The sequence below is a fragment of the Lutjanus erythropterus genome, chromosome 16, assembly GCF_056507025.1.
Source record: "Lutjanus erythropterus isolate fLutEry1 chromosome 16, fLutEry1.hap2, whole genome shotgun sequence".
NCBI lineage: Eukaryota > Metazoa > Chordata > Actinopteri > Lutjaniformes > Lutjanidae > Lutjanus > Lutjanus erythropterus.
Window position 1 is genome coordinate 9,144,899 of NC_139332.1, and position 12,867 is coordinate 9,157,765.

The 12,867-nt window shown below is 38.0% G+C and overlaps 1 protein-coding gene across 2 annotated transcripts; it reads right to left on the reverse strand.

The window, feature by feature from the left end:
- Positions 1 to 2,940: 2,940 nt before the first annotated feature.
- LOC146312715 (CMP-N-acetylneuraminate-beta-galactosamide-alpha-2,3-sialyltransferase 1-like) lies at positions 2,941 to 12,459 on the reverse strand. 2 transcript variants are annotated; one of them, XM_084739024.1, is made up of 6 exons: positions 12,214 to 12,459; positions 10,739 to 10,935; positions 10,375 to 10,554; positions 9,820 to 9,856; positions 9,439 to 9,558; positions 2,941 to 3,108 (listed from the first exon to the last, which is right to left on the reverse strand). In XM_084739024.1, exons 1-6 carry the CDS (start codon positions 12,457 to 12,459, stop codon positions 2,941 to 2,943), a joined length of 948 nt encoding a protein of 315 aa, XP_084595150.1. The 2 variants fall into 2 exon arrangements, with proteins under 2 accessions (XP_084595150.1, XP_084595149.1); XM_084739023.1 differs by having other exon boundaries at positions 9,820 to 9,865.
- Between the last annotated feature and the right edge of the window lie 408 nt (positions 12,460 to 12,867).

Here is a 12,867-nt window from a genome sequence, read left to right on the forward strand (position 1 = left end):
TGTGAGCCTTATAGCGTGGGTATTTTTAAGGTTGGACTTCGTAAAGTTACCCAATAAACAAATCTCTGGATCCAGTGGAGACCGTGAATACTGGAACACCATGAATACTGGACTGGGTGTCACATATTCCCTGCCAGAACCCCTGAAGTTTAGGGCACTGCCAGCAAGCATGTAAGAGTGTTCCCTCATCTAAACCACATCTGAAATGAAGGGATGATGCAGGAAGATAAATTGGATCAATCTACTAAATTTAAAGTAAGACCATTTCTACACAGTGCACCCTATAGTTCCCAGATTTATTCCCACCATTAATCTAGTGTAATTCTATGCTGCTTTACAGAAGTATTGTACATGTCCCTGAATGCATCCCATGGTTGGTATCTGCTCATGGTAGGGGGACTAGCTGCTAAATATCAGTATACATTAGATTGTGTCTTTCCAGCACTAGCTAGATATGTTAATAATAGAGCCTTGCATTTATTTTTTAAGAAAATATACATTTTTGATTGTAGGCTACAGAAACTGAAATAACTCTTATTGTTATTTTGACTTTATTACTTGGATATTTCATAATAGTTGTACACTAGAATGTCTGGTTGACATTATTTTACCTAGACTTCTGCTTTCAAAGCTGGCTGTTCACTATTAAGTTAGGCTAAAACCAATGATTGAATGTACAGACAATTATGTAATATGATAACATATAGTCTTACATTTACATCTGGCCCTTGGAGGGCAAACATAATATTGATGTGGCCCAGGATTAATTTGATTTTGACACCCCTGTTGTAAGAGTTGTAAGAGATATCCCTTGAATAAACACAAAAAATTCTATTTGCTTCCCTTTGTTTCAGGTTCCTTTATCTCTGATGACATATCATGGTCATATTATGATTTATTACATTAATTATAATGCAGATTTCCCCTCTGAAGTGCCTTTGGACAACAAATAAACACACCAGGGTTCTTACAATCCTGAAATTTCATGTAGCAGACGCTTTTATCCAAAGTACATCTGAGAGCTGAACGAGGATCTAGTCAGGAGAGAACAACATGAGTTAGGTGATAGTAGATGCTAGAAGGTTCTTCTACTGGATTTTTCAAACACATGATTCTTAAAGTCACTGTGCACGAGGCAGCGGAACAGAAAATGAAATTTACCCTCCACTACGCCAAGATGACAAAAAACACAAACGCTGCTCTGCCTCAATTGTCACCGCACAGGGACCTCTGTGTTCTATATAAATGAAATATTATAGAAGGTTCTTTGAAGTAATCTTTGATTTGAACTTAGTTTCTGAGCTTTGGCTTATTCCAAATCTCCTCATTCCATTGTTCCTATTGGATCTTTTTTTTTAAAAAAAGACAAAATAAAGTTTTGTTGATTTCCCCTGCTGTTTCAGGCCGAAACAAATCCTAATCATATGAGAGAAAGTGCCATTCTGGACAGAAACAGGGCAACTTGGGGTTAAATACACCATACTGAACCTTCAGTTTGACTTGATTTGTTTGGTTTGGATGTTCCTCGTGGATCTTAAGTAGTTTTTGTTTGACTACATTGATATTACACTGCAAATTTCCCCTGAAAATAAAACATGAATCAGAAAGAGAAAATATTATACAAGTTCAGGCTGCTGAATGCTTTGCAGTGTACTGATGCAGCCCAAGAAAGCACCTCGCGGCTCCACTCTGGATAGCATCACAGTCAGGAGCTCCCTTCAAACACCACGCTCCTGCAGCATAAAATAAAACTGAGCCAACCATTGAATCAGTTTTGAAATGGTTGAAAAACCAAGGTCAGGACACAGTTTCATTTGATTCATCACCTCAGCGCTCTTCTTGCTGACTCTGTCCATGTGTTTCTTCCCTCTGTGAAGCTCAAACAGTGTTTCATATTAAAAACTAAACCAGGATATTTATAAAAGCTGTTGTAGTTAAAAGGCAAGGCTCTCACCACATGTCCCATTTTCATCAACAGATCATGTTTAATTACAGGACAATTAACATTAAAATGAATACAACAACAGGTAACAGAGGAACATAAAAAACTGTATAAAAATACAGGAAAAAAATTAAATTCAGGAAGAATACTTGAAGTACTGGAACTGTGTGCTGTCAGGGAAGACTCTTCATAAACTTTACGGAGAAAAATTGCCCCTGATACCAAGATATCAGTTTAACACATTTATTAAAGTACAGCACATTTCAACATTCTCACAATTTTTATTCCATGAAAACAATTTATTTTTAATCGTGCATTCAACGCAAATAACATTTTGGCACATTTGAAGGGGTGTGAATAGGACTGTCGTTACACTGTTATAACCATGTCATTAACATGAAAGAATCTTTGTTGTCCTTAATGGTGGTTTTCTTGCTGGGTTTGGCTCCTGGCACCTCAGGGCTGAGTCAGCAAATCAGGTCCTTTTTTCATGAATGAACACTTCCTGACACAAGGAGCAGGAAATCTCATGCACCTGCACTCAAATACACACAGGTGGATCATTTACACAGTTATCTGAAGTTACAAGCATTTGTTGGATTTGATGTGGCATGTTTGCACGAGTCCTTCGTACAAAGAAAAGTAAGAGAAATTTAAGTTAAGAATACGAAAATGTTCTTACATGAGGCCCAAAGTTCATATTACAGCAGGAAAACTTGTTTAGGGTGCATGTCCATATGCTACCCTACACAGCATGGGTGCTGGGTGAGAAAATGACAACTGTATCATCAGAAAACAGCAATAGCAGCTTTGCTGCGTGCTGTTTTGTGCCAACAGATTGGGGAAGATAAAGCCCTCAACTCTGCCCTGCTGCACACATCAGTCCTTCATAGACTGTCTCTTGAGTTGTAAGGTCAGGACTTCTTAGACTTTCTTTTGTTTTGTGATTGTTACAGCTTGCTATCAAGGCTAGAATACTTTTAATGCTGAAAGAAAGATTACCATCCCGTATAAAACTTGAGTTTTTGTTTCTCAGCTAGTTCCTTGATAATTCCATATTCATGAGTTCCAGGATGTAGTCCAGTTTTTAAGTTTTTGTCTTTGAGTTTTTCCCAGTAGTGACTCCAGTTTCCATCATCATCTGCTCCGTAACCGAACACATGGACCTAGGAGAACAAAAATAAACATGTAATAACCAGTGGTGGACAAAGTACTCAACCCCAGTACTTAAGTCAAAGTATAGATACTCCTGGTCAAATATTACTCAACTACAAGTGAAAGTTGCTCAGTCAAAATTTTACTTGAGTTAAAGTACTGGAGTACTTGGTTTTAAAAATATTTAAGTATTCAGAAGTACATGTTTTTAAAAATACTTAAGTATTCAAAAGTACAAATTACAAAGTACATTTTCTAATATCAATACATGCTGTATTGTTTTCATGATGCATTTACAGAAGCTTGTAACTCTCTGAAACCATCTAATGATGCACTGATGCTTGTAGAACCACTCTGCTACACAAAGTCTATAGAAACACCTATAAAAACTTCAGCATAGAAATACAATCAAAACCAAAAACAGACAGTTATTGTCATTTTCTGATGTAACTGTATTAAAATCACATCATAACATTAGATTGAAGATAACTGTAAGTTCTCCAAGTTAAATAGTTAAATAACTGAGATTTCTTTCTGTCCTCAGAGGCAGTATATATACATGAATTATGCTGTATTTTTCACCACAATAAAAACAATCCAACTTTAAAAGCTACCTGGAATAATGAATAATTATAATAACATCTTGAGATTTAGTTTTGTCTTTCTCCTGCCGTCACCATTACCGTTTTTTTTTTGAATGAAAGAGTGGGAGTTTGCTTGTTCTTGTTACAGAGAGCGCCTGGATGATGTATTTCCACTTTTACATCAATCCCATTTGAGAGGAGCTACTGTGATTGGTTTCCTTTAGTGAGGAACACAGCATGTGATCAACTGCATTTTAGAAAAGAAAAAAACAGCAACAGCTGACTTCAAAGCTCAGTCGAAAATTAACAACAACCTTCCTACAAATGTAGTGGAGTCAAAAGTATAAAATATTTGTCTTTGAAATTTAGTGGAGTGAAAGTCAGAAGTTTCCAAAAAAACAAATACTCAAGTAAAGTACAGATACTCAAAAAATGTACAAGCACAAGTACAGTACTCAAGTAAATGTACTTCACTACTGTCCACAACTGGTAATAACTAACCAAATTCTGTAATATACAATATAATGCCATTACAAATGTGTAAGATGTTAATTTTGTCATCAGACTACAAAAGCATCAATGGCAGCTGGATTGCTGAACTCATGTTTTGCTGATTTCAAAGGGTCATGTAGAAAAAAGCAGTAGTGTTTCAACTATTCGAGCAGTGATCTATCAAAGATTTTGGTTCTGGTATTACTGGACCTCAGTGCTGCATTTAACACAGTCGACCATAAGATACTGCTTGACAGACTGGAAAAGTGGGTGGGACTTTCTGGCACTGTGCTAATTGAAATCTTATTTACAAGACAGGGATTTCTTTGTGTCACTTGGCAATTATGAATCTGTGTGAACAAATATTACATATGGAGTTCCTCAAGGGTCCATCCTCGGGCCTCTTCTGTGCAACATCTTTATGCTCCCTCTGTGCTCAAATTATGAAATATCATAACGTCTCCTACCGTACTTATGCAGATGAAACACAACTTTACATAACAGTGTCACCAGATGACTACAGGCTCCCAGACCTGCTAAATTAGTGCACTGATGAAATCAGTATGTGGATGTGCCAGAATTTTCTACAACTAAACACGGAGAAAACTGAGATAGTTGTTTTTGGCCCCAGAGAACAATGATCAAAAGTCTGTGCTCACCTTGAATCCATGACACTAAAACCTACAAATGAAACCAGAAATCTTGGTGTAGTTCTGGACTCAGACCTAAATTTCACCAGTCACATAAAGACAATTACTAAATCAGCCTACTACCGCCTTAAAAACATAGCAAGAAGTAGAGGATTTCCGTCTGAAGAAGATACAGAAAAACTTGTTCATGCTTTCATTTTCAGCAGGCTGGACTATTGTAACGGTGTCTTCACAGGCCTGAGTAATAAATCAATCAGACAACTGCAGCTTGTCCAGAACGCTGCTGCCAGAATCCTCACCAACACCAAGAGAGTGGAGCACATTACACCAGTGCTTAAATCACTGCACTGACTTTCTGTGTGTCAAAGGATAGACTTTAAAATCTTGTTACTTGTCTATAAAGCACTAAATGGTCTCGGGTCTAAAAACATCTCTTATTTACTGGTACGTTACGACGCACCAAGACCCCTCAGATCATCTGGAACAAGTTTAGTGTTCAGTTTTCCCAGGATCAGAACCAAGCAAGGTGAAGCAGCCTTTAGTTTCTGTGCTCCCCACCTGTGGAACAAACTTCCAGAACACCTGAGGTCAGCTGAAACTGTCAGCTCATTTAAAACAGAGCTTAAAACATTACTGTTTACTGCAGCCTACCAGTGAAGTAGAAATGTAACTTACTGTTAGGATAATCTGTAGCTATTTATTTTATATTGTTTTTAGATTATCTGTTGTTGCTTTTCCTTAATGTTTGCTTTTTAAATGCAATTTCTGTAATGTCTTTTTTTTAAACTATTTATTGTCTTGCTTCTTTGCTTTTGTTTTAACCCTTATGCCCTCCTCAGACATTTTTGTACATTTTTCTCAACTTTTTTTTTGATTTGGTGATCATTTTGGCTGTGTTACAGCTTGTGGCATGTATTTTTGTAAGAACTTTTCTTTTTGGTAAAATTTTTTAAATCCAGTGTCTTTTATTCTTACATGTCATTTATACTCTCTTGATGCATTTTGCACCCTCTGGACACCTTTGTGGCAAAAATGTACACACACACACAAACTATTATTAAAATCATCATACATCAATATTTTGTCTGCTTTTTTTCCTAAACAACTTCAGACTTGCTCAAAACTACCAAACATTCAATCATTTTCAGGATTTTAACCTTTTAAATGCCAGTTTAATTATTTGAGTTACTACTTATTTATTACAAAAAAAGGCTTTGAACAGTGATGTATGTGTGTGTGTTTGGCAGAAACAGATCGAGAGAGAGAGTGTGTGTGTGTGTGTGTTTCTAAAGCCTCTTCTGCACCGAAATGCGTCTTCATTTTTGCTTCTTCTTTTTGCTCCAGGTCTTTCTCCTTCTCTGCTAACTAATGAAATGACCACTCAGCCAAGCTGCATGTTCATCTTTGGCTGTGAAAGCAGCCAGGTGCCTATACACACTAACAGTTGTTTTTGTTTTTGTTTTTGAGTACAGAAAAGGCAGGAGGCCATGTCTTCCACCTCTAGCACCTCTTGAAAGACATGAAACACATCCCTCAAAAGATGCCCTTTTTTACCAACCCTGAAATGATCAGTGCATGCTTACAGATTCACACACACTCTCTCTAACACACATGCATGCATGTAAATAATACAACATAGTATATGCTGGTTGTGCACAGGCCTAAAAAAGAGGCCTTCTACCACCTGCACCAAGTGTAACAGGTGCATTTGTAGAGAGCACCAAGTCACATGCTGCAGGATCTGCCGGTCTGCTGCTGGAAATGAACTAAACACACACACATACATTACATGTTCAAAGCCTGGATATTTCTGTTTCAAATTTGTTCATATTTCATATGTTCTGTTGTGTTCTCTTTTGTTGTTGAAATTTACAAAGTTGTTGCAGTTTGCACAATAAATGTTCACACTGATGAATCAGATGTTGATTTAAAAATGAGTTCACACACACACACACACACACACACACACACACACACACACACACACACACACACACACACACACACACACACACAATCACTCTTGGAGCCCCCTAGTAGTCACATGAAGCTCAGCGTAAGTTCAATCAGGAAGACCTATTACGTTGCCTTCATTCATAACTTTCCTTTACTCATCTCTCTCCTCCTATTCCCTCTAATCAACTGTTTGTGGGCGTTCACCTTCATCTTTACTATCCAGTCAGATTTTGCCACAGTTGCGATAGCCAGTCAATTTGCTGCTGCCAAACTTTAAATTGCCTCTGTCTTTGCTCCATCAGTTGTCATTGAGTCAGTCACATGACCCTCCTCCACCCCTCTCTCCTCCAGTCATTGGACCCAGGTAGCCAGAAGATGTTCACCTCGATCCTCCCTGAAGCCTCTCCTCCAGTCTTCAGGTCCAGGCAGCAGGAGTCCAGAACCACTTCACCTCACCAGTCTCTGCTTTGCACCTCTTCACCACCACCACCAGTGTCTAGACCCCGGGGGGTTCTCTTCACTACAGCTTCATCACCCCCATTTATATATGTGCATATTGTTTCACCTCAATGGGGTCTAACTGACTGTTCATGTTTCATATATCATGCATGTGTCAATAAACCATTTCTCTTTTACTCTTAGTCTCTCCTGATTGAAATGGCTCCATAATATAACTGGCAAAAATACAAGAATTTCATGCATTCGCCTACTACTTTTCTTCAAAATGAAATGGTGACATTACAGAATGCATGCCTTTATACTGTAATGACAGTGAGATTAAAAATGTGGTTTTAATGGAAGTCAATGAGGCATTTTTGGCCACGAAGGGAGCATCTGGCACTACATAAAAATACTAAGGAACTCAAATCAATTTTGTTGCTAATCTTTGACACATCCAAGACTCTAATTACCACCAAAGCCCCACTGTTTTTTTTGTTTTGTTTTTTTTTTGTAATAAATAAGTAGTAAATCAAATAATTAAGCTGGCATTTAAAGGGTTAAAATCCTGAAAATGATTGAATGTTTGGTAGTTTTGAGCAAGTCTTAAGTTGTTTAAGTGATTTCTGAAAAAAAAGCTGAAAAAAATATTGATATATGACGATTTAATAGCAGTTTGTGTGTGTGTGTGTGTGTGCACATTTTTGCCATGAAGGTGTCAGCCCATTCTATGTGTAGGTATGAGGACACAGTGAGTAATATCTGAGCACTGTTGGACTCAGGGTGGAGTGTTCCATCACAAGGCAATCTTGGTTAGACTGCAAAGAAAACTGTAATTGAATTATTGTAGTTTGAACAGTTAAGTCTAAAAATAAGTCAAAAATCACCAAAATGTGATTAAGTGCAACACGATTTTGGACACCCCACCACTTACAGGTGGTCCCCCGTTTTCTTTTATGTTTTGCTCCACAACTGCATCTGAATGATAAAACTTGCAGATGAGGATGAAATTATTAGCCCCCCTATGAAAATTCATTTTTTAAAAAGTATTTCCCAAGTGCTGTTAAACAGAGCAAGAATTTTTTTAACACAGCTTTTCCAAACATCCTAGTTTTATTTTGGATGTTTGCATTATTTTACTGTGCAAACAAAAACAAAATCATTTCACAAAAACCAAAAACCACCAGGGTCGAAATTATTAGCCCCCTGATGCTAATAGTCAGTTGTGTATCTTTTTTGCTGGATAACAGCCTGCAGTCGTTTGTTGTAGTTTTCAGCACGTCTCAGATACATCTCCTGAGGAATCCCAGCCTATTCTTCTTTAGCAAATCTCTCAAGCTCCTCCAGATTTGATGGTTGTTTCTGCTATGGACCTTGGTCTTCACTTCAAGTCAGTGCTTTGTACAGGCCAGTCAGTAACATTCACTTTGGTCTCCTGGAGGTAGTTCTTCACCAGGAGCGACGTATGTTTTGGCTTGTTGTCATGTTGGAAGACAAAGCAACAACCCAGACACAGTTTTGCTGCTGAGTGCTTGAAGTTTTCTTTCAAAATCTTTACATATCCTTTTTTTCTTCATCATCCCTTCCACCTTGACAAGATTCCCAGTTCCAGATGCACTGAAGCATTCCCACAGTATAATACTCCCACCACCATGTTTCACTGTGGGGACGGTGTTCTTTGGGTTACATGCCTCTCCCTTCTTTCTCCAAACATGAGCAATGTCTCTATGGCAAAAGAGCTCTAGTTTCATCTCATCTAATCAAAGGACATGCTTCTAGTATGCATACTTTTTCTCCAGACGGTCCTTAGCATACTTCAGTCTGGCTTGAACGTGTCTCTTCTGAGAGTTTTTCTTGGTCTGCAACCTTGCAGTCCATCCTGTGCAGGATTCTAGTGACTGTCTTCTTTGAGACTACAATTCCTGACTTGGCTCAGTCATTCACTTGTGTCTTTGCAGTTGTTCTGGGGTCTTTAAACATGTCTCTCACTAGTTTTCTTTCAAAGATACTGGCGTACTGGACATTGGTTTATTGTTGTTGCCAAGAACACGCGTCCAAACAAGTTCTCCCCATCCACCCCTCAGTGGCTGTAAACATAATGTTTGGGTTTTTTATTGAAAGACTCTACAGGGGGTAATAATTTTGTCCTCAACTGCTAACACTAATACTATTGGCATTCACAAGGACAATGTTGAATTTAATAATTAACTACTTAACTTACCTCATCACAAATATGCAGGGCAAGAACCAAAGCCATAAAGCCAGTAGATGGATAACCGCCCTTCTTTTCCAGCCAGGTGTCATGAACATACCTCATGAAAGCTGGGCTGACCACCATCACCTGCCAAGAATCAGAAGGCTCAACATTAACCTTTAAACCTTTATTTTTTAGGAACTATTTCCTTTTCAATCAACACATATTATTGTCAAATGCAAGGTCCAAAATATTATATAAATATTTTTTTCTCAAATTTAACCAGCTAGATTACCACTGTTTTTTTCAGCTGGTGAGTTAAGCAAATCCACAGTCCACTTGCACATTTTACCAGCTTTTGGCTGGTGCTAATCTTCAGTGCGCAAATACATTCAAAATAATACTCACCAAATCCTTGTTAGCTTTGATGTGTGATTTTACTGCTCTGTATGATCTGTTGAAAATAAAATCAAATATCAAACCTGACATTACAAGAGCTGCTTTGTATACTTTTGGCAGTAAAATGATATAACTGGCATTTCTAAAGCAAACCAAAGCAGAGATGATTCTTGATATGAAGTGTGTAGCAGGATGGGTTAGGGTTAGACTTATAGCAAAAAAAAAAAAAAAAAAAGAAATTGCTGGCAGGCTTCATTCTCATTACGTACATTTTCAAGCATCTTGTGGATGTTTTTCATATCTCAGTCTCTGCACTGCTCACCTATAGAGCTGTGGTGTGTTTAGTCCACACTCTACATGGTATGTTGCAGCCTAATGGTGCTAGAATGCACCATTGCTTGACACTTGGTTGGACACTTTAAGAATCTATCTTATTGATGGTTTCTCCACCGTTATGAACGCCAGCTTTAATTCAAATTTAAACTTCAGATCTACATACTGAGGACAAATAATTACATACATAATTCAACAAATATGTCTTTTTGTACAACAAATAAAACTCACACTCCAGAAAATCCTGTGGTGAAGGCCTGCGTGAGCCACTGGAGATCCTGTATCTTGAATGGAACCAGTACAAGATGAGTGTTGTTATCCAAGTCCACGGCGCTCTCTGGATACATGACACGATGAGTTGTTCTGGTCCCGACATCTGCTTCATAGTCTTTGGTAGGACCAGAATTTATTCTATATGGTACAGAGGGACAGATTTCATATGTCACTGTCCTTAAAGAAATACATTAGGAGACTGCTTGAATTTTGACTTTTAGTTTCTGACACTGAGGGAAAGATCATCTCAAAACATTGTTTTTTCAAATGGTACCAAAGACAATAGTAGTTGAAACCAGCTTTTTTTAGCTGGAGGATTTACCTAATGACAAAGTCATGGAAATCTATGAGAGGTCCATAATGTGATCTCTTCAGTCTACCAGAATTCCCCACCACAGCACAAGACCTGCAGCGGTCCGGACTGGGCTTTATAAGGTCTGGACTGGGTGGGAACATCTGAAACAGCTCGACCACTGTTGTCCTGTAGGTGCTGAAGTTGCGCGCTTCACGCTGCAAGTGCTGACACACATAGCAAACACAGAGAGCTTTTAGACCAGTTATAAATATTATTATCATTGTATTAATCAGATTGTCAATTAAAAAAAAAAGTTTGTATGTGATGATGACATTTTAAAAGGGCCTGTTATGCTCATGTCCACCTTCTCTCCACTATAATGGGTCTAAATGGCACTGGGCTTGTGGTGCTCAAAGCACAAAACAATCTATTTAGAAAAGTCTAGCAATGCCTGTTTCCAGAAACCATAACACAGTTACTCAAGATAATCCACAGACCTTGTTGTGAGCAGTTTCATTAAGGAACTACTTTCTTTCTAATAGAAAAGAAACAAGTGTCATTCAGCCCCATTATGTTGGAGAGAAAGCAGATTTCTCTGTGGCCAATATTGGCCAAAAATCTGTAACTCACACCAAAACTTATTAGATGAATAAATAGCACTACAGGCTGGGGTGAAAATATATATTTTTGATTTTGGTGTGAATTGTCCCTTTAAAGCTCTCATTAAAAACACACACAAGTTCATTTACTTAGTTAATTCCTTGATATTTAAAAGCCTGCTTTTTTTGGATACCAGACCCAAACATGGTGACTAGCCAGTCCAATGAGAATGGCTTGCCTTGGCTCTAATAAAGTTTTATATACATATAAAACTCCATGGGTCAAACACTCATAATAGAAAGAGTCATACCTGATGTTGTTTAGAGTTCAAGGTTTTTTTAGAGAGTTTATGGTGACTTTATAAGGAAGTTCTAGTCTATTATAAAATTATACTGCTGATTGGCAGTGTCAGTGCTGTGTTATCTTTTTCCCAGAACTGTTTGGCCTCTGCTGCCCTACTGTGCTGTTATTACCTGCTGTTACTGTTGAAATTTGCTTGTACACATTGTCTCACTGGCGCATGCCAGAAAGCCTTTCTAACACTGTGAAGGAGTCTGTTTTATAACTTGCTTTAAAAAAAGTCTCAGTAACATTCTGAATTAAACAATTTTTTTTTCCACAGAGCTGATGATTAGAGTACAGCTCTCTGCTGAAGGTTGGCTGAGTTGGAATTAATTAAAAAGATCCATGCAAATTGTTACCTTAATTTTTTAAGTTGAGCCAGTGTATTATTTTTAGAGTGCAATATTACATGTTTTCATCTGTGGGTTTTATGTTTCATCACCATCATTGTGTGACATCATGTGTAGCCTGAAACGTTAGCATGTTTTCATGGCACAATAGGTCCCGTTGACGCCACACTGCAGGTTGAGAGACTGTTTTCTTACAAGGTGACAGCTTACCTTCCACCAGTTGAAAGCGTCCTCTGAGAGATTGTATTCTGCTGACAAAAATGGTTCAACAGATCTGTTGAAGCGCTTCATAAACCACGGATCATCTTCTGATAAACATTTCTCACAAGCGCAGGGGCGAGTGTCCTGGAGCTGGAGGAAATATTTTAAAAACCCTCCTGGAACACGTCCTCCCAAAAACTCACAAAGGCCAGTGATGCAGAGCAGGAAAACAAGTAGCCTCATTTTTGAATTCATCTTGGCTTTGTGATGCTTGTGACTGGGACTCATTTCCACTCTGTGAAGTGTGTGGTGACATAAACAAATGAGTCTCCGTTCATACATGAGGATGAAAACACTTTCATGGTGTCTAGCAGTGATCATCAAAAGCAAAGAAGGTAGTTTGGTAGTACGGAGCTCACCACATAAATTTTATCAGGCAAATACAGCTGTCAGTTCTTTATGATGTGAACATTACCAGCACAGAGTAGTTCTTTCATGAAGACAGGTTGATGACAGAGGATTTAAAAAAGTAAAAACATTATTATTATTATCATTATTACTATTATTATATTATTATTAGTAGGAGGAGGAGTAGGAGATCAGGTAAGCCACATCATTGTACTCTTTCTTTTACTTAAAGCAAGTTCATCCAAAAGTCAAAAA

Coding starts and splice junctions, on each gene's coding strand:
- LOC146312715 (XM_084739023.1), bottom strand. CDS start 12,459: ATGAATTCAAAAATGAGGCTACTTGTTTTCCTGCTCTGCATCACTGGC. Junction 10,555..10,738: donor TTCCATGACTTTGTCATTAG/GTAAATCCTCCA, acceptor TGTACCATATAG/AATAAATTCTGGTCCTACCA. Junction 9,559..9,819: donor TCAAAGCTAACAAGGATTTG/GTGAGTATTATT, acceptor GATTCTTGGCAG/GTGATGGTGGTCAGCCCAGC.